Genomic DNA, 26,633 nt, shown 5'->3' on the forward strand with positions numbered 1-26,633 from the left:
TCCTACTCTTCATCATCATCTTTAGTAGATGTATCTTCTTCCCACTCTTCATCATCAACTTCACTAGATGTATCTTCTTCCCACTCTTCATCATTGTCCGCAACTTCTATTCTCGATATTCTTAGATATTCTCGGCAGAAGATAATATTGTGATAAAGCGTTCTAGAAACACTCCCTTCATACGTGTTTACAAATTCCAACCAATCCTTAGACACTTCAAAACCTCGCGTTAATATGAAAGTGAACCAATCCTTCAGTTTAATTCCTGCTACTTTTATTTGTCTTAAAATAAATACTCGCCTCATATCTAATATTCGTGCTTTACCACTTAATTGCTTTTTTTAATTTCTAGTCCACAACTGACACATGGTCTCGAAAAATCTTTCACAGTCATCATCCCTTAGCCAAAGAAACTTGCGCCACCATGTGCTTTTTTCGTCCCCCCTCCCCGTCAACCACTGAAGGAATTCTTAACGGTCAATGTTTCTATGAATAAGAAATTCAATGAAAAGAGCATCTCGGCCGCTTTGATTATCTCTGATAAATTCGTACTCTTCTAAAATATCCATGATATGGACATGCTCATCTATTGGGTCATCTAAACTATCGTTTGCATAATCTTTTTTGCCATTAAGAGGTCCCTCACTTTTTTCATCTTTCTCATCTTTATCTTCATCTTCTTCATCTTCATCTTCATCCTCATCCTCATCTTCATCTTCATCTTCTTCATCTTTATCATCTTCACCATCTTCCTAATGTCCTTCACCATCATCGCCTCCTGAATATTCTTCATCCTCTTCATCACCATCACTATCATCTTCTCCCCCATCTTCATCATCATTTCCTCCCCCATATCCTTTATTATCATCTCCTCCGCCAACATCGTAATATTCTTCAGCATTTGTCAACTTTTCTTCTTCTTCTTACCCCCTTGCAACAACTCGAAATGACAGTTCAAGAAATTGTAGCACTTCTTCAAACCTTGTAAAATAAAATGGTTGGATAAATAAACATATAAAAAAATCCAATATAATGACTGTATAACAAGAATATGCAAACCCTATGCATGTGAATGAAAGGTAAGTTCACTACAAGTAGTGTATTACCTTGTATTGATTAATTTGATTATGTAAATATATATATATATATATATATATATATATATATATATATATATATATATATATATATATATATATATATATATATTGCCCTTCCAAGGTTTTTTTTTTTCCTTAAGTGCAAAATCCATAAACGATGTAACAGAACAATATTTGGATTATGTGACCACTGACATAGTTTGAAAGATGTGGGCTACAGTTCATATAATTTCTCATCCTTGTTATCTTTTCTCTTAATACCAAACCACAAAGTGAATCTCATGTCCTTCATCAACTCAAATTAGTCATCTCCTCCCGAACCATCTTCTCCTCTCCCATCTTCACTAGATGTATCTTCTTCCCACTCATCATCATCATCTTCACTAAATGTATCTTCTTCCTACTCTTCATCATCATCTTCACTAGATGTATCTTCTTCCCACTCTTCATCATCATCTTCACTAGATGTATCTTTTTCCCACTCTTCATGTTCATCTATCGGGTCATCTTCACTATCTTTTGCATAATCTTTTTCCCTATCATGAGGCCCCTCACTTTTTTCATCTTTATCATCTTCATCTTCATCTTCTTCAACATCATCTTCTTTTTCATCTTTATCATCTTCACCATCTTCCCAATGTCCTTCACCATCGTCGCATCCTGAATATTCTCCATCCTCTTCGTCACCATCACTATCGGCTTCTCCCCCATCTTCATCGTCATTTCCTCCCCCATCTCCTTCATTATCATCTCCTCCGCCAACTTCATAATATTCTTCAGCATTTGTCAACCTTTCTTCCACTCAACCTTGCAACATTTGAAAATGACAGTTCAAGAAATTCTAGCACTTGTTCAAACCCTGTAAAATAAGAATAGCTGAATAAATAAACATAGAAAAAATCCAATATAATGACTGTATAACAAGAATATGCAAACCCTATGCATGCGAATGAAAGGTAAGTTCACTACAAGTGGTGTACTACTTTGTATAGACTGATTTGATTCTGTAAATATATATATTGCCCTTCCAAGGTGTTTTTTTCTTAAAAGAAAAATCCATACACGATATAACAGAACAATATTTGGATTATGTGACCATTGACATACTTTAAAAGATGTGGGCTACAGTTTATATAATTTCTCAGCCTTGTTATCTTTTCTCTTAACACTAAACCATAAAGTGAATCTCATGTCCTTCATCAACTCAAATTAGTCATCTCCTCCCGAACCATCTTCTCCTCTCCCATCTTCACTAGATGTATCTTCTTCCCACTCTTCATCATCATCTTCACTAGATGTATCTTCTTCCCACTCTTCATCATCATCTTCACTAGATGTATCTTCTTCCCACTCTTCATCATTGTCCCCAACTTCTATTCCCGATATTCTTAGATATTCTCTGTAGAAGATGATATCGAGATAAAGCGTTCTTGAAAAACTCCCTTCATACGTGTCTACAAATTGCCACCAATCCTTAAACACTTCATAACCTTGCGTTAATATGTAAGTGAACCAATCCTTCAGTTTAATTCCTACTGCTTTTATTTGTCTTAAAACAAATACTCGCCTCATATCTAATATTCGTGCTTTACCACTTAAATAGTTTTTTCGATTTCTGGTCCACAACTTACACACGGTCTCTAAAAATCTTTCACAGTCATCATCCCTTAGCCAAATAAACTTACGTCATCATGTGCTTTTTTCGTACACCCTCCCGTCAACCACTGAAGGAATTCTTCACAGTCAGTGTTTCTATGAATAAGAAATTCATTGAAAAAGGCATATCCGCCGCTTTGATTATCTCCGTTAAATTCGTACTCTTCAAAAATATCCATGATATGGACATGCTCATCTATCGGGTCTTCTTCACTATCTTTAGCATAATCTTTTTCGACATCATAAGGTCACTCACTTTTTTCATCTTTATCATCTTCATCTTCATCTTCCTCATCTTCATTTTCATCTTCATCTTCTTCTTCTTCTTCTTCATCTTTATCATCTTCACCATCTTCCCAATCTCCTTCACCATCGTCGCCTCCTGAATATTCTTCATCCTCTTCGTCACCATTACTATCGTCTTCTCCCCCATCTTCATCGTCATTTCCTCCTCCATCTCCTTCATTATCATTTTCACCCCCAACTTCGTAATATTCTTCAGCATTTGTCAACCTTTCTTCTTCTTCTTCCACCCTTGCAACATCTAAAAATGACTGTTAAAAAAATTCTAACACCTCTTCAAACCCTGTGAAAAAAGAATGGCTGGATAAATAAACATAGAAAAATCCAATTTAATGATTGTATAACAAGAATATGCAAACCCTATGCATGCGAATGAAAGGTAAGTTCAGTACAAGTGGTGTACTACCTTGTATAGACTGATTTGATTCTGTAAATATATCTATTATCCTTCCAAGGTTTTCAGTATTTTTCTTTAATGCAAAATCCATACACGATGTAACAGAACAATATTTGGATTATGTGACCACTGACACACTTTGAAATGTATGGGCTACAGTTCATATGATTTCTCAGCCTTGTTATCTTTTCTCTTAATACCAAACCACAAAGTGAATCTCAGGTCCTTCCTCAACTCAAATTAGTCTCCTCCCGAACCATCTTCTCCTCTCCCATCTTCACTAGATGTATCTTCTTCATACTCTTCATCATCATCTTCACTAGATGTATCATTAGATGTATCTTCTTCTCACTTTTCATCATTGTCCCCAACTTCTATTCCCGATATTCTTAGATATTCTCGGCAGTAGATGATATCGAGATAAAGCGTTCTAGAAAAACTCCCTTCATACGTGTCTACAAATTCCCACCAATCCTTAGACACTTCATAACCTCGCGTTAATATGTAAGTAAACCAATCCTTCAGTTTAATTAATTCCTACTGCTTTTATTTGTCATAAAACAAATACTCGCCTCATATCTTATATCGTGCTTTACCACTTAAATTGTTTTTTCGATTTCTAGTTTACAACTTACACACGGTTTCTAAAAATCTTTCACAGTCTTCATCCCTCAGCCAAAGAAACTTGCGCCACCATGTGCTAATTCGTCCCCACTCCCCGTCAACCACTAAAGGAATTCTTCATGGTCGATGTTTTTATGAATAAGAAATTCATTGAAAAGAGCATCTTGGCCGCTTTGATTATCTCTGTTAAATTCATACTCTTCTAAAATATCCCTGATATGGACATGCTCATCTATCGGGTCATCTTCACTATCTTTTGCATAATCTTTTTCCCCATCATGAGGCAACTTACTTTTTTCATCTTTATCATCTTCATCTTCATCTTCTTCAGCTTCATCTTCATCTTCTTCTTCATCTTTATCATCTTCACCATCTTGCAAATGTCCTTCACCATTGTCGCCTCCTGAATATTCTTCATCTTCTTCGTCACCATCACTATCGTCTTCTCCCCCATCTTCATCGTCATTTCCTCCCCCATCTCCTTTATTATCATCTCTTCCGCCAACTTTGTAATATTCTTCAGCATTTGTCAACCTTTCTTCTTCTTTTTCCACCCTTGCAACATCTAGAAATGACAGTTCAAAAATTTCAGTACTTCTTCAAACCCTGTAAAATAAGAATGACTGGATAAATAAATATAGAAAAAATCCAATATAATGACTATATAACAAGAATATGCAAACCCTATGCATGCGAATGAAAGGTAAGTTCACTACAAGTGGTGTACTACATTGTATAGACTGATTTGATTCTGAAAAAAATATATATTGCCCTTCAAAGGTTTTTTTTCCTTAAATGCAAAATCCTTACACGATGTAAGGGAACAATATTTGGATTATGTGACCACCGATACACTTTGAAAGATGTGGGCTACAGTTCATATAATTTCTCAGCTTGTTATCTTTTCTCTTAATACCAAACCACAAAGTGAATCTCATGTCCTTCATCAACTCAAATTAGTCATCTCGTCCCGAACCATCTTCTCCTCTCCCATCTTCACTAGATGTATCTTCTTCCCACTCTTCATCATCATCTTTACTAGATGATATTCTTCCCACTCTTCATCATCATCTTCACTAGATGTATCTTCTTCCCACTCTTCATCATTGTCCCCAACTTTTATTCCCGATATTCTTAAATAATTTCTGCAGAAGATGATATCGAGATAAAGCGTTCTAGAAAAACTCCCTTCATACGTGTCTACAAATTCCCACCAATCCTTAGGCACTTCATAACCTCGCGTTAATATGTAAGTGAACCAATCCTTCAGTTTAATTCCTGCTGCTTTTATTTGTCTTAAAACAAATACTCGCCTCATATCTAATATTCGTGTTTTACCACTTAAATGGTTTTTTCAATTTCTCGTCCACGACTTACACACGGTCTCTAAAAATCTTTCACAGTCATCATCCCTTAGCCAAAGAAACTTGCGCCACCATGTGCTTTTTTCGTCCCCCCTCCCCGTCAACCACTGAAGGAATTCTTCACGGTCAATGTTTCTATGAATAAGAAATTCATTGAAAAGAGCATCTCGGCCGCTTTGATTATCTCCGTTAAATTCGTACTCTTCTAAAATAACCATGATATGGACATGCTCATCTATCGGGTCATCTTCACTATCTTTTGCATAATCTTTTTCGCCATCATGAGGTCCCTCACTTTTTTCATCTTTATCTTCTTCATCTTCATCTTCATCTTCTTCTTCCTCTTCATCTTCTTCATCTTCATCTTCTTCTTCATCTTTATTATCTACACCATCTTCCTAATCTCCTTCACCATCGTCGCCTCCTGAATATTCTTCATCTTCTTCATCACCATAACTATCATCTTCTCCCCCATCTTCATTGTCATTTCCTCCCCCATCTCCTTCGTTATCATCTCCTACCCCAACTTCCTAATATTCTTCAGCATTTGTCAACCTTTCTTCTTCTTCTTCTACCCTTGCAACATCTGAAATGATAGTTCAAGAAATTCCAGCACTTCTTCAAACCCTGTAAAATAAAAATGGCTGGATAAATAAACATATAAAAACTCCAATATAATGACTGTATAACAAAAATTTACAAACCCTATGCATGCGAATGAAAGGTAAGTTCACTATAAGTGGTGTACTACCTTGTATAGACTGATTTGATTCTGTAAATATATATTGCCCTTACAAGGTTTTTTTTTCTTAAATGCAAAATCCATACACGATGTAACAGAACAATATTTGGATTATGTGACCACTGACACACTTTGAAAGATGTGGGCTACAGTTCATATAATTTCTTAGCCATGTTATCTTTTCTCTTAATACCAAACCACAAAGTGAATCTCATGTCCTTCATCAGCTCAAGTTAGTCATCTCCTCCCGAACCATCTTCTCCTCTCCCATCTTCACTAGATGTATCTTCTTCCCACTCTTCATCATCATCTTCACTAGATGTATCTTCTTCCCACTCTTCATCATCATCTTCAATAGATGTATCTTCTTCCCACTCTTCAGCATTGTCCCCAACTTCTATTCCCGATATTTTTAGATATTCTCTGTAGAAGATGATATTGAGATAAAGCGTTCTAGAAAAACTCCCTTCATACGTGTTTACAAATTCTGACCAATTCTTAGGTACTTCATAGTCTCGCGTTAATATGTAAGTGAACCAATCCTTCAGTTTAATTCATGCTACTTTTATTTGTCTTAAAACAAATACTCGCCTCATATCTAATATTCGTGTTTTACTACTTAATTAGTTTTTTTCAATTTTCGGTCCATAACTTACACACGGTCTCTAAAAATCTTTCACAATTATCATCCCTCGGCGAAATAAACTTGCACCACCATTTACTTTTTTCATCCCCATCTCCGTCAACCATTAAAGGAATTCTTCACGGTCAATATTTCTATGAATAAGAAATTCATTGAAAAGAGCATCTCGGCCGCTTTGATTATCTCCGTTAAATTCGTACTCATCTAAAATATCCATGATATGAACATACTCATCTATCAGGTCATCTTCACTATCTTTTGCATAATCTTTTCCACCATCATGAGGTCCCTCACTTTTTTCATCTTTATCATCTTCATCTTCATCTTCTTCATCTTCATCTTCTTCTTCATCTTTATCATCTTCACCATCTTCCCACTTTCACCATCATCGCCTCCTGAATATTCTTCATCCTCTTCGTCACCATCACTATCGTCTTCTCCCCCATCTTCATCGTCATTTCCTCCCCCATCTCTTTCATTATCATCTCCTCCGCCAACATCGTAATACTCTTCAGCATTTGTCAACCTTTCTTCTTCTTCTTCCACCCTTGCAACATCTGGAAATGACAATTCAAGAAATTCCTTTACCTTATATATATATATATATATATATATATATATAAGATCTAGATGAACTCATTTTGGATATACTAGTCACTTTTGTTTGACAATGGATACTTTGGACCCGAATACAATTGAAATGCATTATTTATAGTCGGTTGTTGTTTTTGTAATGTTTAAGTGTTAAATAATCTCCCCCAACCCCAACTTGGGGGGATAAAGGCCTATGTGATGAGTGTAGCTTCTATTTATTTCTTGTCATTGGAATAACTTGGGTTGGTGGAACCCAATTATAAGATTTTCAAGCTGTATCACATCATAGTATGTGTGGTTTGTTGGCATTTGGACCTTGAAAATGGAGATGAATCCTTGATAAATCTCAATGCATCGAAATCACCCAAAATTGTAGGAAATAGCAGCAACTTGAGATGATTGCGATTTCTATTATCACAATTTTTACCTTGAAACTGAATTTGAAGTGAAGGTAAGCAATAAATTGTTTGATTCTTCCTTTTAATGCCAATTTGCTACTTTTTGTTGGTGGTTGCAGAGTGCTCTGCTTTCATACTGATGTACTGATTTGTAGGACATTGTTGTTAAACTGTACAGATTGCTCTTAGTGTGGCAGCATTTGGCTCACTGGCTTTCAAATATATATCTTTTGGATGGTCGATCGAATTGCGAGTGAGAGAGGTGCATCTACATTGAGAAGGTTCTGCTTTGAGGGCTTTACGATAGTAAATATATTCCACAACCTATTACCAACCATTGATATACACTCATATCCATCACTTTTCTAGATGTTTTCTTTTTCAGTTTTGTTGGTGGTATTTTTAACTGACATTAGTTGTGAAACATTCTTTTCCAGTCAATGGAGCTATTTTGAAGGCAGAACTAGGGTACGTAGAGGCAGTCTATAGCTATTTTTCTGAAAACCATGCTAATTTCAACTCCAACCTATTGCTACGGATCTAATTATGTTATTAGCTACAAATATATTCACAGTTGTGGGTACATTTGGCTACAGAAAGTATAGCTACAGATGAAAACCGTAGCCATTTCTTTTTAGTAATGTCTACATTTAGGTTACGGTTATAGTCTGTAACCTTCACCCTTTTAGCAGTGTGAGATGCCGAAGAAGACCAAAGTATACTTGCGATCAATCCGGTATTTTGTCTATGAAATTTGACAACTCTAAGTGTGCTTCAAATACAAGTACTTACAGATCTCCCACTCTCCCAAAGAAAAAAAACCATTTGTCTTTCTAGACCTTGTTAGAGGAAGGGTTCTAGGTGATAAGGGCATATCCCTTGCTCGGCCATGAGGAGAAATAATACCAGCCCAGATGACCCAGGCTGCTCTTAGCCTTGTACATGTACAGGAGCTCGTTCACAGTCAGCTTGGCGTACCCGACCTAATGCCACAAAACATAACTCCTAAAAATGGCTCGCCACACGTCAAGGTTGAGCTGACTAGGGGCGGGCCTAAGGCGATGCATGCGCCACCTCTCTCACAAGGGGATGGAGAGGCAGCCGCAGACCACAAGGAAAAAAGTCCAACTCCCCCTTGAGAGGATGACTTGGAAGTTCGCCGTCCTCGAAGAGTCACAACCCCACTGAGTTGGGGATTTGAAACTCCGACAGGAGGGAAGCCAAATCCTTCTACCGAAGCCTCGAGTCAAAGGGACCAAGCGCCAAGGCCGACCCCTGGGAAGATGAAGAGGCTGCCTCCACTTAGGGTGGCACGACCCTCTCCTCATGATCTACCATTGTTGAAGATGGTCAGCCCGACAACGCATTCGGTTAGGAGTCCACACTTTCCTGGATCGACTCCCTGTGGAAATCTCCCAACACAGATTCTTTGGGAACCCTCTGACGACATGGTCAGAAAAGAGAAAAAGAAGGAGAATGACGATGGAGAAGGAAATACATAGAGAGAAGAATGTACAGGAAAACACCAGTAACGGGACCCGACACAAGGAAAAGGAACAAGGAGAAAGAGTGGTCGGCACAGCTCGAACTATGTAGAAACAATGAGGCGAGAGAATGAGGCAATGCCCTTATTTATAGAGATTTGGGGGAGGGAGCATTTAATGCCCACCTTAAATGCTAGTATGAGAAGAGACATCTCAGCGCACTATCTCCTCCATGTGGAGGCTCGGGGTTCATTACCAGCCCCCCACTACCGAGGTAGGGACATGTGTCCCTCTGTAAATCGTCTAGAGGCCAAGTGGCGCTACCTTGTGCATGCCTCTTCGTACGGAACATTGCCATGATATCCTCCTCGATCGCAGCGGCATGTGCCGTCCCTTTCCACCATTGCATTAAATATCGGGTAACAGTACATAAGGATATTCATGGGCGAAGCTGACCTCCCCAGTAGGTTTAAAATCTCTCGCCCACACATCTGCCCATACTTTTACTTCTCGAGCTCATGAACTTGGAACTCAGAAGTAAGGGGTAACTGTTATGGGTAAAACTAGGTTGACCTGATATACAGGACACGGGGAAAAATGACCTAAAGCCCTAAATGTATGGGACATATGGCAAAAAGACCTAAAGCACTAGAAGGAGAGCAAGCTAAGTGAAGTATCTCTCTGATAAAATTGGAACAATTCGGAGATGGGACCCACCAGCAGACCTCCCGACCTCAGAAATCAACCCTGACTCTCGACCTCGGTCCTCGAGCTGGGGACTGACGCCAAATTTAGACCTCAGGGATCTACCTTCGACCTCAAAGACTGACCTCAGGCTCAAGCGATTTTCCCCGACCTTGGGAACAGATCCTTAATCCCAACCTCAGATACCGGCATTGAGCTCGAAGGAAAAGCATCCGAGAGAATCTCGCGCCGTGTGCGAGCAGGGCTCCTAGTGAGGTCTTAGCCAAGGATCACGTCAATCGAGGAGTAATCGGAGAAATATTCGAAATTGATTCTAACTCTAAAATGGGTCCCTCCAACGTATCTTACGGAGTCTCTCAGATACGCAAGCTACCCGTCCCACCTATAAATACATAACCCTATTTAAGAGGAAGGTATGCACAATTATCCCAATTCTAATACGCCTACTACGAGTATGTTTCCTAACTTAGGCATCAGAGGGTCCATGGCCTTAACGAGCGCCCCAAGTGCCTCATTGTCCTCCGTTGTTGCAAGTATTTAGGGGCTTGCAGGAGGTGAAGCCGAATGGACCAAATTCCGACATCAAGATATATACACACACACATTCTCATTGTATCGTGCCATTCAATTTTTACATACAAAAGAGATGTGAGGAAGCAGAGGCTAGGGCTAGGTAGCCTGAGAAACATGCAACCTTTTACCGTCAAGTGTTATGTTTCTCATATAACGGCGGTTGTGCAGTCCTAGATGGAGGTGGACTTAATTCACAAAGAGAGACAACCAATAATGTTGTGCTTTTATCTAGGTAAACTTCAATTCGATTCCTTTCCGATGTGAGCAAACTATCTCCTCCTCTTGGTTTGACTGGAATGGGAAGCACTAAGTAACAAGGATGCTCATTTTGGGAGCAAGATTTCCTTGGCTTGTTGATGTTACCATATATTCGAATGAAACCTTAATTTAGTTGTTCTCTTCTCCTTTTATAAATTGTTTGATTCATTCTATTTATATTTTCAATAATTTTATTGATTTTTCTTATCACTATAAAACAACTTGTATATTATAGAACTGCATATGGCGTACTGGCTTGTTGGGCTCCATGGAGTCATCATTTTTTACTCCAAGTGTCTATTTTTTTTCTTTTTTATAAATAAAATAGAACTTAAGTGAGATTGTGAATACTAACTAATTCTTTTCCTTATTGTATTGGGCAGGTTGTAGGTAGAGATGGATAAGGGCTCGATGGAGGAATTATTTAGATATATTTAGAATTATTTTCAACATACTATTGGAAATATTATACATATTTTTATTGTAAAGTAAAATAATTTCTGCTTTAGACTCCGTTAATATTTTTATTTAATTGGTTATAAATTTCCAGTTATTCGTTAATATATATATATATATATATATATATATATATATATATATATATATATATATATATATATATATATATAGAGGTTTCAATTAAATATATAAAAACAATCAAATGGATAAAATAATATTTACTTTAATCAGCTACCTACGGCTGTTTGCAAGTTTTATCGGTGCTTTCCGTGACATATACCAGCTGTTTCATGCCTTTTTACTAATGGTTGGCTTGGTTGGTGGTATTTTAATGGCAGTTTTATAAACCTTTATCAGCGTTTTACTAAGCTTATACTGACGCTTTATTAGGTTTATGACAGCACTTCATCGGATCATACCGGCGCTTCGACAATCCTAACCTATACCGATGGCAGCCTTTGATGTCTTCCTTTACCTGTGTTTGTCTGGCTGCGGCAAAGCTTTTCTAGATCAGTTAGACATTTATGATCATTTGATTGATATTTGGATGATGCTCAGTCCATGTCCATGATTGATCTAGAATGGATTTTGATTGTCCGAATTAGTAAGCATGCATAAGTACTATAAATCTTGATTTTTACGGGGCCACAACGATGATAATATAAAATTCCCATCATGATAGTCACATGCAATCCACTTCAACCATTAGATGCCACACCAAAATTATGAGGCCAAAAATGCAAGCCCATTCGTGATTCAGGTGAGTCATGGGAAGGAAAATAGTTTAAAAGGTGAGAGTTGCCATGTACACTGTTTCAAATTCCTTGGCTTGCCTGAATGACAGACTGAGAATGATATTTAGGACACGACTCAATAGGCCATTGGGGTTTAAACACTCCTTTGATAGCACCTGTTGCTTTCCTCCCTCATCTTCCAAGCTCCAACCCATCCTCTCTCTCTCTCTCTCTCTCTCTCTCTCTCTCATCTTCTAAGCTTTTATATCTTCCTGACTTCCCTGTTGTCAACGCCTATGATTAAACCTAACCATTGGATTTTTATCGCCTTGAATCTGATGCCATTATTGGCTCCTTAAACAGGTCTGTTTAGGGTTGTTAATGGGCTGAACCTGGGTTAGTCTCAGCTTGAATTTTGAACTGTTTCATGATAGCCTGTTGGGCTGGGCCTAGTTAAAATTCTGATTTTGTCAGGCCGTAAAGGCCCATTGACACCCCTAGCTCTCTCTCTCTCTCTCTCTCTCTCTCTCAAACACTCAAGCTCAGCTCAGCATTAAAAATTCGGGCTGGACTATTTTGGCTGGCCTTTGACAGAGCTTGGCCTAGCCATCACCCAGCCCATTGGCATCCCTAGCATGCACCCTCTCGTCTTCTCATTGGCCTCAAAATTGAGGCCTTAGCGCAGTTGAGTTTTGGGATGGCCTGATTTTTGGGATGTCAATTCCTGCCTACGCCTCATCTTCTGAATAATTCAAATGGTATGCATAAAACAAGACAATCTTGCACATAATCTAGACGGGTTTTTAGTTCTAGGCATCCCTCCCCATCCTAACTGTTACCTTGGTAAGGCCCACCCGAATTTTGGATTGGCCTGATTTTCATGCACCAAGGAAAACATGAGAAAGCGCACATGATGGACAGGTTTCATGTCATCCATACCTAAAAAGAGTTGTAGGATCTGACCTTATCAGGACAGCAGGGCACGTTTTGGGTGGGCCTCATGCATCCTCCTAGCCTTTTTGTATCACACATGAATCGACGACTCAATCTTTGACAGACGCTGACTCAGACGAATTGGACTGATTCACCTCTTACGCAGGTGAGTCCCAATTCAACTCAAGACGCTGATCACATACAAGAGTGGAATTGCCCCATATCCAAAACCAACCAACAAAACAAAGCCGTTTGGGTATTTAAGTGTTCTAGGCCTGTGTAGTCCAGCATACTTTAAACTCAACTTCACTTGATATATATTCAGCAATAAGATTAAAATTCAAATACCAACAAAAACAATTGATATAATAAAATAGCAAAATTATTTAAAAAATTCAAATGAGTAAAAAATCAACTTAATGAATTTTAGATCTCTGTTGCTTACTGGACGCTTTTTCCCTTGAAGATTTTTCTTCAATCCTTGTGAATGCTTCTTCAGTCGGCGTTGATGTCGAAGTCGTCGTCGATTACACAACACCGAGTCTATAATTAAATGGCCGAGTTTGAAGTATGAATCACGTGGACAATGAGTGAGCTGAGTTCTCAACTTTTTCCACTTGAATAGGCATGATGGATCGATCTGCTTGACCATGTCCTCTAAATCATCAAACAGTTCCATTATTTTTCCTTGTTCATCTTCCGTCAAAGGCAGTCCAATCGAGAGCATGGCCGTTAAATCTTTATACAGTTCCACTATTTTTCCTTCTACGCCTTTAGGAGTGATTAGAGTTCGAGATCTCCGCTGTTTGACTATCGCCTTTAGGAGTGATTAGAGATCGAGATCTCCGCTGTTTGCAGACGGATTGGCCTACTATACGACACCTCGCTAAATCATCACACAGTTCCATTATTTTTCCTTCTTCGTCTTCCATTGTACTATCATTCGAGTTCTTTCTTCATGAATATCTATATTTATAATTGGAGATTTGGAGTTTCCTTCTCCTTTCCAAAAACTTAATTCCTAGTTAGAAGGACTAGAATCCTCTACGACGCCTAATTTTACGAAGCGGATTGCTTGTGGCATCACGTGGCCCAATCTCTGTGGGGGACACCGTGATGTATTTGTTCTATCCATGCCGTCCATTCGTTTTTCCAGATCATTTTATGAGTTAACACGATTATGACGCGCATTCAAGGCTCAAGTGGGCCACACCACACAAAAAAGGTTTAGGATTCAACGCCCACCGTTGGAAAGTTCTTGGGGCCGCCCTGATGTTCTATTTGCATCCAACCTGTTCATAAGGTCACACGGACTTGGATGAAGGGAAAAAAGTAATATAAGCTTGATCCAAACCTTCTATAGTTCTGAGAAGTTTTCTAGCCATTCAATACCCACTGTTTTATGTAGTGTGGTCCACTTGAGCTTTCGATCTGCAATTTTTTAAGGCTTATTTCCTAATATGGGAGGGGAAAACGGATGTACGGCGTAGATAAAACACAAACATAAAGGTAGGCTCCACAGTTTTTGTGCCACGTCGTGCCCCATGAATATCCATGGAGCGGGTGCACAAGCAATCGACTTGCGGACCCGGATTTCGGTTACGGATTGGCTACTCCCCCTGCCACCAGCCCGTGGCTGGTGGTCGGTGCTCTCTGGGACCCACCATGATGTATTTGTTTCATCCATTCCGTTCATCCATTTTTACAGATTATTTCATGGCTTTATACCAAAAATTATATGGATATAAGTCTCAGATGGACCACACCAATTTGACATCCAATCTGTTGATTAGGTCATACAGGTACAGATGAAGGGAAAAAACAAAGATCATTTTGATCCAAAACTTTTATGGCCCCCAAAAGGTATTTAATGGTCGACGCTCATTCAACACTGTTTCCTTCAATGTGGTCCAGTTGAGATTGATACATATCTTATTTTTGTTCTCATACTATAAAATGATCTGGAAAAATAGATGGATAGCATGGATGAAACACTTACATCATGATGGGGCCCACAGAGCACCGACCATCAGCCATTGGCGGGTGGCATGGGGATTAGCCAATCCGTTTGCCCGGATTTCCTGGGAACGCGGGGGGAAGATAGGGGCCATCGTAAAGTTTATAATAAATCAACTCCGTCCATCCGTTCTGTGAGCTCATTGTAAGTAATGTAACAAAAAATGAGGTGGATCCAAAGCTCAAGTGGGCCATACGATAGGAAACAGGAGATTGAACGACCACTATTAAAATATCCGTATGAATACAAAACTTTTGTATCAGACTAAGTTTCATTTTCAGTTGATCTCAGTGGGGATAACCTTATAAACGAATTGGATGCCTTATAAACATCAAGGTGGAATAAGGAAGGTTTTAACGGTCTCCAGTTTTTCCAATGGTATGCCTTAGTTCCGGTGGATTCATCTGATTTTTTATCTTATGTCTTAAAATTGTTACGGAAAAACAGATAAACTGAGTGGATTTCTCACAAATATAAAGGTGGCCCACTTAACTTGCCAGCGCAAGCTTTAGCAGGAAATCCGGACGGGGGATTTCACACAAATATAAAGGTGGCCCACCTAACTTGCCAATGCAAGCTTTGGCAGGAAATCCGTGCAGGCTTCCTTATCTTGCACGGGGACGGGGATTCCTGCGCAGATTTCCCATGAAAGCCTTTGGCATGAAGTTCCTGCGTTGGGATGCAGGTGGGGCCTACCTTGCTGTTTATCATAAATCCATCCCGTTCATCCGTTTTCTAATATCATTTTAGAAAAGGCTACTGAAAATCAGATGGATATAAAACTCAAGTGGGCCACTCGAGAGGAAAAAGTTGTTATTCAGTCACCACCATTGAAATATTTTTGAGGCCACAAAAGTTTCTTATCATGCTAATTTTTTCTTGTTTTCACTTCATCCCAGCAGGAATGATCTTATAAACTGTTTGGACGGTATATAAAAATCAATGCGGAGCCCATGAAGGTTTCAACGGTAGAAAACTCTTTCCCTAGTTTTCCCTCTCATATGGCCCCCTTGAGTTTTGAATCCATATCATTTTCGGTAGTATGTCTTAAAATGATCTCAGAAAACGGATGGACGGGATGGATTCATCACAAAAAACATGGTAGACCCCACTTAGCATCCCAGCGCAGGAACTTCCTGCCAGAGGCTTTTGCAGGAAATCTGCGTCCCTTACACGGACGCAGGTTGCGTGGTGTGCTACACCACCGTTGTTGGTGTGTTGACGTTACCAAGTTCTTTGGCCCGGTTATTAGTGTATTGACATTACCAAGTTCTTTGGTCCGGTTACGATGAATGTGTTATATCTATGTCATTCATCCATTAGCTAAATCATTTTAGGAAATTAGGCCAATGGACTGGAGGACGTGGATTGTGTCCTACCCCTACCGGACAGTAATCTGTCTGGGTAGGGCTCTGTAAGGCCCACCATGATATAAGTATTTTATCTATACCGTTAATCGTTTTTATACGATCATTTTAAGGTACTGTACAAAAATCAAAGCTGATAAACAAATCCAGTGGATCACATCAAAGGAACCTGCAGTGATAATGACACCCACCGTTGAAACATTTCTAAGGGCCACTGTGATGTTTTTTTTACCATCCAACCTATTAATAAGGTCATGTAGACTTGGATGAAGTGAAAACACAAATTTCACCTTAATCCGACACTTCTAAAGCTCCCAGGAAGTTTTTAATGGTGGAAGTTTAATCCACAATTTGTGATCCACTTAAACCCTGAACCTACCTCAATTTTTGGCTCATATCTTAAAATAATCATATAAAAATAATTAACAGTGTGGATAAAATATTTACATCACGGTGGGCCCCACAGAGCCCTGCCTGGCGGGGGTAGGACGCCATCCGCGTCCTACCGCCAAAACGAGGAAGGCAGGTTACTTCCTTCTCGCTACCAGCACGAGATAAATTTTCTGATCCACTTGCTTTTTCGCTTGACTTGCCCTTCTTCCCGGAACTAGAAATCTTAGAATAGAAGTCACTTTCCTGCTGGAACTAGAAGTCACCCGTGCCTAGCAGTCAACTGCGCCTGCTACCGCTAGCCGAAAGAGAACTGCTACCGCTCGATAGAGGAAGCCGACACGTACGGTTTTCCTTCCTTCCTGAACGTCGACTTTCACTTTCACTAGCGCTTTCCCCTTGAACTGGACTTGATTCCCGCACGTCAGCTTTAGAGCTAAACTGCCGAAAGACAGATCTCATCACAGCACCCGAAAAGCAGGGAAGGGTTAGGGATGGGACCCTAACTGAGTGAATTGATCAATCACCACCGCTACTTTGACTCGAGAACAGAACAGAAAAGACGGAAGAAGCGGAACATTTCATATAAGCAATCACCTATGCCAGGAAGTGAAGAAGTGAGGAGTTCTAAAGTGACCAATTGGCATAAGCCCTCTAAAGGTGGGTGGTGGTTGGGTCTCGAAGCTGTCTTTGGGTATCTAATAGTATAGGCTAGAAAATACCAAACCAAGTAGTCGATCGGAACTGGTTGAGCTCGGCCAGTGAGAATGAGAAGGAGGCTGGCTCGCAACGTTGGCCCCTTTGGTTGTTGATGGTTTTGTGCCAGGTGTTTTATCCGATAGTGAAGTGGTTTTCTCCGATTTCAGTTGTTGGCGTTCGCTCAGGGGCTGGTTTTTACAGGTAGACCTGAGTTCGGTTCGCAAACCTCTTATAATTAATAAGTACGAAACCTCTTCTTCCTATGTTCTAGTCTGCAGTGGGACCTAATATAATATATGTGTTATATCCACACGGCTTGTCAATTTCTTCAAGATCATTTCAGAGCATGAGAAAAATAATTAGGGAGTTCCATATCAAAAGTGGACCACACCACAGAAAGTACTGGGTAAATGATGCCTACCGCTGAAAAATTCTTGGAGGCCAGAGAAGCTTTGGATCAATTTGATATTTGTGTTTTCCCTTCATCATACCTCTTTAACAGGTTGGATGGCAAATTTTAAAAAATAAAAAATAAAAAATAAAAAAATCATGGTGGGTCCTACCATGGTTTCAACTGTAGGCATCATTGTTCCGACTACTCTTTATGGTGTGCTCCGCTTTAGCTTTGAATCCACTTCAATTTTTGGATTCAATGGGTTAAATGGTTTTGGTAAAATAAATGGACGGTGTGGATATAACACATATAACATGTTGGCCCACAAAAGTTTGCCGCCTCAAAACACCACCGAGTTTATGGTGGGCAGTGTCACGCAATCCGCGACCTACGGTCCACCACGATTTTTATTTTCCGTCAAATCTTTTGATCAGGTTCCCATCGTATGATGCACTGAAGCTTTTATCTACCTGTACTACCCCCTCCATCTGGGCGGGGCTCTGTGGGGCCAAAGTGATGTAAGTATTTTATCTAAGCCGTTAATCACTTTTATTAGACTATTTTAAGTTTTGACCCAAAGAATGAGGCAGGTCTACAGTTCAAGTTGACCACACCAAAGGAAGCTGCAGTGATAATGACACTCACCGTTGAAACCTTTATGAGGGACACTACGATTTTTATTTTTATTTTTACCATCCAAACTATTAATAATGTCATGTAGACGTGGATGAAGTGAAAACACAAATATAAGCTTGATCTGAAACTTCTCTAGCTCCCAAGAACTTTTTAATGGTGGATGTTCAATCCCCACTTTGTTGTCCACTTAAGAGTTGTACCTAAATAAAATCTTATATCATACCTTAAAATGATCTGAGAGAAATGATTACCGGCGTGGATAAAACACTTACATCACTGTAGGCCCCACTGAGCCATTACCGTTCGGGTAGGACGCAATCCGCCGGACGCGGATATCCTGCAAAAGCCTTTGGCACGAAGTTCCTGTGTAAGGATGCGGGGTGGGCCACCGAGACGTCTGTGAGAAATTCACCCCGTTCATTCTCTTTTATAGCTCATTTAAGGACTTACAGACAAAACGTATGTGTATCCAAAACTTAAACGGGTCACACGAGAGGAAATAGTGGGTATTCAGTGTGACTCGTTGAAACATTCTTTGGGCCATAAAAATAATTTTTAAGGCAATTTTTTTGATATTTTCACTTCATCTCAGTATTAATGACATTATAAACGGTTTGCATGGCATATAAACATCAAGGTGGAGCCCACGAAGGTTTCAACGGTAGGAATTTCTTTTCCAAATTTTCTATCTCGTGTGACCCACTTAAGTTTTGAATACACCTCATTTTTTGGCACATTTCCTGAAATGAGCTCTCAAAACGGATGGACAGTGTAGATTTTGTAAAAACATCTATGTGGGTCCCACCTGCATCCTTGCGCAGGAACTTCCTGATAAATGCTTTCGCAAGAAATCAATCCGCCTCCCTAAAAGGACGCGGATTGCATCCTACCCCGCCCGGGCGGTAATCCAGCCGGGCAGGGCTCTGTGGGGTCCACTGTGATATAAGTGTTTTATCCACGCTATTTAACGATTTTTTCAGAAAATTTTAATATCTGAACCAGAAAATGAGGTAGGTCCAGGGCTTGAGTGGACCACAAAGTGGGGATTGAACATCCACTATTTAAAGCTTCTTGGGAGCCGAAGAAGTTTCGGATCAAGCTGATATTTATGTTTCACTTCATCCACGTCTACAATAGGTTTTATGGTAAAAAAAAAAAAAAAAACATCACGTGGGTCCTTAGAAAGGTTTCAACGGTGGGTGTCATATCAGTGCAGGTTCCTTTGTTGTGGTCCACTCAAGCCTTGGACCTGCCTCTTTTTTTAGTTCATATATTAAAATTTTCTGAAAAAAACGTTAAACGGCATGGATAAAACACTTACATCACGGTGGGCCCCACAGAGCCCTGCCCAGACGGATTATCGTCCGGGCAAGGGTAGGACGCAATCCGCGTCCCCCTTAAAATGGGAATGGGATGCGGAGTGTGCACCAAGTAACTCAGCACCCTAAGTAAACTATGTGGGGTCCACCATGATTTGTATATTTTATTCACTCCATCTATCCATTTTAACAGATAATTTGAGTGCTCTGGCGCAAAAAAGAAATAAAATAAAATCCAAATTTCTATTGAACCTCACCACATAAATAGTGTGAATTGAAATTCTACCATTGAAAATTTCTTGGGGGCCACAGAAGTTTTGGATCAATCTGTTATTTCTGTTTTTCCTTAATCCATGTGTGTGATCTTATGAACAAGTTGGATGACAACGAAACATCACTGTGGGCCCTACCAAAGTTTCAATGGTGGAAGTCATTATTCCCATAGTTTCCTCTGGTGTAGTCCACTAGAGCTTTGGGCATGTTTCAATTTTCGGCTCAACCACTAAAATGAGCTGAAAAAAACGGATGGACTGCGTAAATAACCCACACACAGTCACAATAGGCTCAACTGAGTTTACTTGTTACGGTAAAAGCGTACTAAATAACTCAATACGCAATCCGATTTCGCCAAATATAGCTCCACAGGTAGAGGTGGGCATTGGACCAAGTCAGATTGGATTGGGTCCAACTCGATTCTGTCCGAAATATACATGGCTTGATCCGAACTCGATCCGTTCCGAGACCGAGTCCGAGTCAACTGATTCGAACAGATCCGAATCACTGCTTATATGAACCGATTCGAGGCCGACTCGGTTAGGAAAACCGAGTCGGACCGGACTGAGCAAGATTCGAATCAGTCTTTTTAAAAAATATATATATAATTTCAAAAGAAGAAAGAGAAAAATCTAACAGTGTAACTAATAGTTGATACAATGACACTTTTAAATCACTTTTAGATAATGAATACATCTAATTCAAACTAAACTGTCCAAACAGGGTTAACAGCTTAGATCTGTCTTGAATCAAGTACTACACCTATTTTAGTATCTGATAATCTGATCATCATATTGGCCTATTTTAGTATCTGATAATCTGATCATCAGATTGGCGTTTATTTATTGGATGGTTAAAGATGAAAAAAATCCAACGGTCTTGTTTCAACAAATAACGAGTTAGAGGTTAAGATTCGTTCAACCAATCTGACTTCGGGTTGAGTGGAATACAAATTAATCAGTTTTTTTGAAGTTAAAAAACAATCCACTTGTATAACATGAAAGCAGTTGAGTACGAGGGTTGATAGGCAGTAGAGTAGCCGAAAAAATGAAAGAAAATGAATGGAAATCTTCAGAGTCCTGACCAGAAAATCTTATAGTCAGTGACTCCTAACTAAGGAAAATAGAAAAGTTTCACGCTGCTCTCACGTCACATCCCTCAAATATCACGCTGTCTTGTTAAAAAAAGCTAAAAAGAAAGAAAATTCACTAGCCGTCCGATTGTACTTAATAAAGCGAAGCGCGAATCCATGTCGTCAGACGCCTCGAGATCTCCGAATGTGAGGGTTAAAAGAGGGTTTAAACGATAATCAATGATACGGTAGCGATGGGATCTGAAAACTGACACGCATGGCTTGAGGATCGAGGTGGGGGCAGAGGGAGTGTGCGGTCAGACACTGGTTAAAAGCCTTGGTGTACACGTTGTTAGGCGTACGGGTGGGGGCGCGGATCTGGTCAGTAGCGAAATCGCTAATGAAGTAACGTCACCAAGCTTTGTGGACCCCACCATGATGCATGTGTTGTATCCATACCGTCCAACCATTTTTAGAGATCATTTTATGGCACGAGAAAAAAAAATGAGATAGATTTAAAGTTCAAGTGGACCCACCACATAAAACCGTGGGATCAGTCACACCCACCGTTAAAAAATTTATAGGGCCCCACCGTGATGTAGTTTTTAAATCCAACCTATTCATAAGTTAATGTAGACATAGATGAAATGAATATATATATATATATATATATATATATATATATATATATATATATATATATATATATATATATATATATATATAAAAGCTTGATCGGAAACTTCTATTTCCCCCAGGAAGTTTTGAACGGTGGATATCACTATCCCTGCTGTTTTTTGTGGTGGAGTCAACTTGAACTTCAGATATATCTCATTAATTTTCTCATGCTATAAAACGATCTCTCCGAATGGATGAACGGTATGGATACAATATATGCATCATGGTGGGGCCCACAAAGCTTGGTGACGACACTTCAGTAGACATCTGGAACTGTCATTGTCAGTATCTAATCCACGCCCGTATGCGTGGGTATTATGCCTCGCCCCTCAGCTGGCCGATATGCGTTGGGATTTGAGGCCTGATAACCACCGTAGGCGGCAAGACGGTTGTGCAAGAGGTTAAAATAATAAATATATATACTTATTATAATGATCTTTACTCATCTTCTAAATACCATTTGAGTTACCTTGATTATCATCATCAGCTATTCAAAACTCAAGTTTTTAATAATTGATGACCACTGTTTCTTGATTATTGGATCTACTTAATTTTGGAATCATGCCTTAAAATGTGTTTTTAAATTGGATGTACGGTATGAATGTAAGGTACATAGATCACAGTGGACCCCACACTCAGGGATCCCACCCACCTCGGTGGATAGGCAAAATTCATTCCATCAATTAGCTTGGCAATCTTAAAACAGTGCAGAGTCTAAAAATGAGGGAGATCCAGAACTCCTATGGGCAATGTGATAAAACAGTGAAAATGGAAGTTGCACCATTGAAGAATCCCTAGGGCCCACCGTGATGTTTATATGCCATCCAAGCCATTCATAGGGTTATTACTTACCCGATTCGATGCAGAATACGGACATCGGGCAGACAGCGGTGGCCTGGGTTCGTGCGTCGGACAAGCGGAGGGACGGCCGGGTTGAGCGTTGAAGAAGAAGAAGAGGAGAGGAAGAAGAAGAGCAAGGCACTCATTCCTTTAGGCGGGAGATGGAGGGTAGGGTAGGATAGAGAAGGGAAGATTTGGGGATTTAGGGCTCGGCACGGTAGCAAAAAAATTCTCTGGGTGCGGTTAGGGTAGGGTAAAAAACTGGGTGGGTAAAAGTAATTAATATATATATATATATATATAATAAATCCGGATCGGATTGGATCAGTCCGAATCGGATCCAATCGGATCGAATTTCGGATCGGGTCGGTTCGGAACAAGGCATATCCGTATTCGACCCAAAAATATTTCGAATCTGGCATTTGCTACCCGATCCTGACCATCGGTTCTGTTCGAATCGGGTCGGATCGGGTCTGATCGGGTCGGATCCATCGGTTCGGGTATGAAATGCCCAGCTCTAAGCTCCAGGATCCCACATCTCCCGTCCAGAGGCAGATTGCGCACTGAGTGACTCAGCATATTGAGTAAAGTCTGTGGGGTCCATTATGATTTATGTATTTTATCCAATCAGTCCACACATTTTACCCATAATTTTATGGCCATATCCCAAAACTGAAGCATATAAAAAGTTAAAATGGACCACACCACAGGAAATAATGTAAATTAAATGTCTACTGTTGAAAACTTCTTGAGGGCCATAGAAATTTTTGATCAAGCTTATATTTGTTTTTTCCATTCATCCATGTTTGTGTGATCTTATGAGAAGGTTGGATGACAAATAAAAATCACTGTGGGCCTTGCAAGGTTTCAACGGTGGATATCATTATTTCCATTGTTTCCTGTGGTATGGCCTACTTGAGCTTTGGATAAGCTTCAATTTTTGATCAACCCTTATAATGAGCTGGAAAAACGGATGGACGGTGTGGATAAACCACATACGTTTACAGTGGTCCCAACAGAGTTTACTCAATACGCCAAGGTTTGTGAGGCAATCCACGTCTGCGATTAGCGTCCGACTTTATGCACCATCTAAGATGGAAATGGATTGCGCAGTGTGCCACATGCCACCGACGTCTACGGTGTGTGGCTGCCACAAAGCTTTTATATCCCAACCGTCTATCCACATGAGAGATCATTTTAGGGAAATATGTAAATCATGGTGGACCCCATACTCAGCACGCTTAGCGTGCTGAGTTAGTTAGTACGTAATCCGCATTCGTATTTGTCTACATTTGTTCATCCCTCTTATCGCCATTTCTCGTGAAAACCAATCAAAATAGTTTACATGTGATATCTACGGATTCGGATCCGAACGCTGTATTTGATAATGTGCATGAGATTTCTTGATAATACATCTATAAGGTATTAAACAATATCGAAATCGAAAATCGGATTGCGTACTGAGTAAACTCAGTTGGGCCCACCTTGAATTTATGTGGTCTATCTCACACCGTACAACCATTTTTTTCACCTAATTTAAGGGGTTAAGCCCAAAATTGAAGCATATCCAAAGATCAAGTGCTCATACCACGGGAAACAGTGGTGATAATGACTTCCATCATTGAAACCTTGCTAGGCCCTACAGTGATGTTTATTTATCATCCAACCTGTTCATAAGATCATAAAGACATGGATGAAGGGAAAACACAAATATAAGCTTGATCCAAAACTTCCGTGGCCCCCAAGAAATTTTCAACTCTAAATGTTCAATTTAACTGTTTCTTATGGTGTGGTCCATTTGAATATTATATACATTATTTTTGGTCTCAAGACCTATAATTATCTGGTAAAATGGATGGACAGAGCAGATAAAATAAATAATTCATGGTGGATCTCACAGAGTTTACTCAGTACTCCGTAGTGAGTATCACTAGGCAATCTGCTTCCAACAATATCACCTTATTGTTTAAGGGACCGGAAAAGCAATCATGAGGAACCAATCACAGTTAAAGAAGCAGAGAAGAACCAATTATGGTAAAAGAAGCAGAGGAAGTTAAGTACTATTGAACTATTATGGTAATAGTCAAAAAAAGAAGAAAGATGTAAAAGGCAAATCAACGTTATAAATAGCAAAGAAATTCAGCAGAAGGATTTGTGTCATACCAACCAAATTAAACCAAACATTACCTTTCCCTTATCCTTTCGATTGCCCGTCTTTTTACATTTGCCCATCTTTTTAAATTTATCAGTGTAATCCTTTATTTTACCTATCAAGTAAATTACATTACGTGTAATTTTTTTACTTTTAGCTTGTTATTTATATTCCATTGTTTCGACAAGAAACAAAAGGGTTTTTGTTCAAGGAATTCATTCACTTTATAATTAATAGAAGAAGGCAGGAAAGATAGTCACTTTATTTATTTATTTACTCCAAGTTCTTTTACATCCCATTCTCCCTTGATTCCAAAATAGAATATTCACAAATTGTAATAGAAGGCAGATATTTGATCATATCAAATATCAGGCTGAAAGCCACTGGTCTATTGTGCACTGAAGCTTTTGTGCACTGGAGGCTCTGTGCGCGGACTCCTTTGCGAGCCAACCTACTTCTTAATGATGAATTTTCGCTTAATGGCTGATTTGCGCACAACAGTTGATTTGCGCACAACAGCTCCTACTCTTTTTCATGTCTCAACAGATGCCCCCTTGATGCTGCATTCTTTTCATATCTGTAAAATAATGTAGGATCAACAATAATAAAGTTTTCACTCTTATTTTTATTTCCTCTGTGGTGCGCATTTACCAAACCTTTTGCGCGTAGTTATACTTTATTTTGTGGGTGCAAAACGTCTAGTGCATAGTGGTCCGTGCGCAACAGATCACTTTTCCCTTATAAATACCGTGCTTTGTTCTTTCAATTCATTCTCCTCTGCCGCACACTGTACCAAGTCATTCTCTCAACCAGGCCTTTGTGCGCTAACCTTGTTGTGCACCACACAATACCTTTCCCGCACAACAGCCTGCCGTGCACAACATCTCTCCACGCACAACAACCTTCTTCGTGAGGACAGGTAAATTCTTTGCGCGCAACAGCTGTCGAATCAATGACTCCGTTAGTCTACGCAGTAAGTTGTGCGCTCCACGATTCTATCATTTTCTGCACAAAGATGGGCGCACAACAGCTCTTATCCGTCTGCGCACAAGGATGAACGCACAACAGATTATATTTTATCTGTCTGCGCACAAGGATGAACGCACAACAGACTCTATATTTTATGTCTACACACAAGGATGAATGCACAACAGACTCTATATTTTATCTGTCTGCGCATAAGGATGAACGCACAACAGACTATATTTTTTCTGTTTGCGCACAAGGATGAACGCACAACAGACTCTATATTTTATCTGTCTATGCATAAGGATGAACGCACAACAGACTATATTTTATTTGTCTGTGCACAAGGATGAACGCACAACAGACTATTTTATTCCAATTTTTCAAATTTTGACAAATCCTTTTCTTTAGTTCTGATTTTTCTGCTAACTCCTCGTGTAGGTCCTGATGGCTGGCTCATCAAAGAGACCTCACACTTCTATAAACACTGCAGGACCTTCCGATCCTCAGCCAACTGAGTCTCATACTCACAAAAGGCCTAGGTCTAAAGATTATTCCACCTTTTTCAAGGAACCGGCCCCTATCATCATCAATTTCACTGATCGTATTCAGCGTCTCTCCGACCACATTCGAACAACTGTTCTAATGCGAGAAATAGAGGGTCCCCCAACAGAGGGACAAGAGTCAGAGTGGGAGGATTGGCTGAAATCCATAGCCAACCTTTGAACAGATGTCACCCAATTATCTGCCACTGAGACCTCCCCTGCTGCGGCCTTCACTAAAAAGAAGAAGGGGAAAAGCAAAGACGAAATCTTCCAAGAGAAGGTCCGAGAACATAATCAAAGGTGCTTTCAGAACGCCTA

The 26,633-nt window shown here is 39.7% G+C and overlaps 1 protein-coding gene across 1 annotated transcript; it reads right to left on the bottom strand.

Annotated features, from left to right (window-relative positions):
• Positions 1-2: 2 nt before the first annotated feature.
• On the bottom strand, positions 3-22,798 carry LOC131249772 (uncharacterized). The gene is made up of 10 exons (XM_058250534.1): positions 22,665-22,798; positions 17,089-17,182; positions 16,858-16,996; positions 7,196-7,386; positions 5,857-5,974; positions 4,451-4,645; positions 3,106-3,300; positions 1,728-1,895; positions 767-922; positions 3-175 (listed from the first exon to the last, which is right to left on the bottom strand). Exons 1-10 carry the CDS (start codon positions 22,796-22,798, stop codon positions 3-5), a joined length of 1,563 nt encoding a protein of 520 aa, XP_058106517.1.
• Positions 22,799-26,633: the final 3,835 nt, after the last annotated feature.

This window comes from Magnolia sinica, chromosome 6, assembly GCF_029962835.1.
Source record: "Magnolia sinica isolate HGM2019 chromosome 6, MsV1, whole genome shotgun sequence".
Classification (NCBI taxonomy): Eukaryota; Viridiplantae; Streptophyta; class Magnoliopsida; order Magnoliales; family Magnoliaceae; genus Magnolia; species Magnolia sinica.

Bases quoted from the DNA above. Each gene is read 5' to 3' on its own strand.
- LOC131249772 (XM_058250534.1), bottom strand. From the start codon at position 22,798: ATGAGTGCCTTGCTCTTCTTCTTCCTCTCCTCTTCTTCTTCTTCAACG. The intron at 4,646-5,856 runs GTGAAGGAGATT...TGTCATTTCTAG, and splicing joins ATATTCAGGAGGCGACGATG to ATGTTGCAAGGGTGGAAAAA. The intron at 923-1,727 runs GTGAAGATGATA...CAAGGGGGTAAG, and splicing joins TGAAGGACATTGGGAAGATG to AAGAAGAAGAAAAGTTGACA.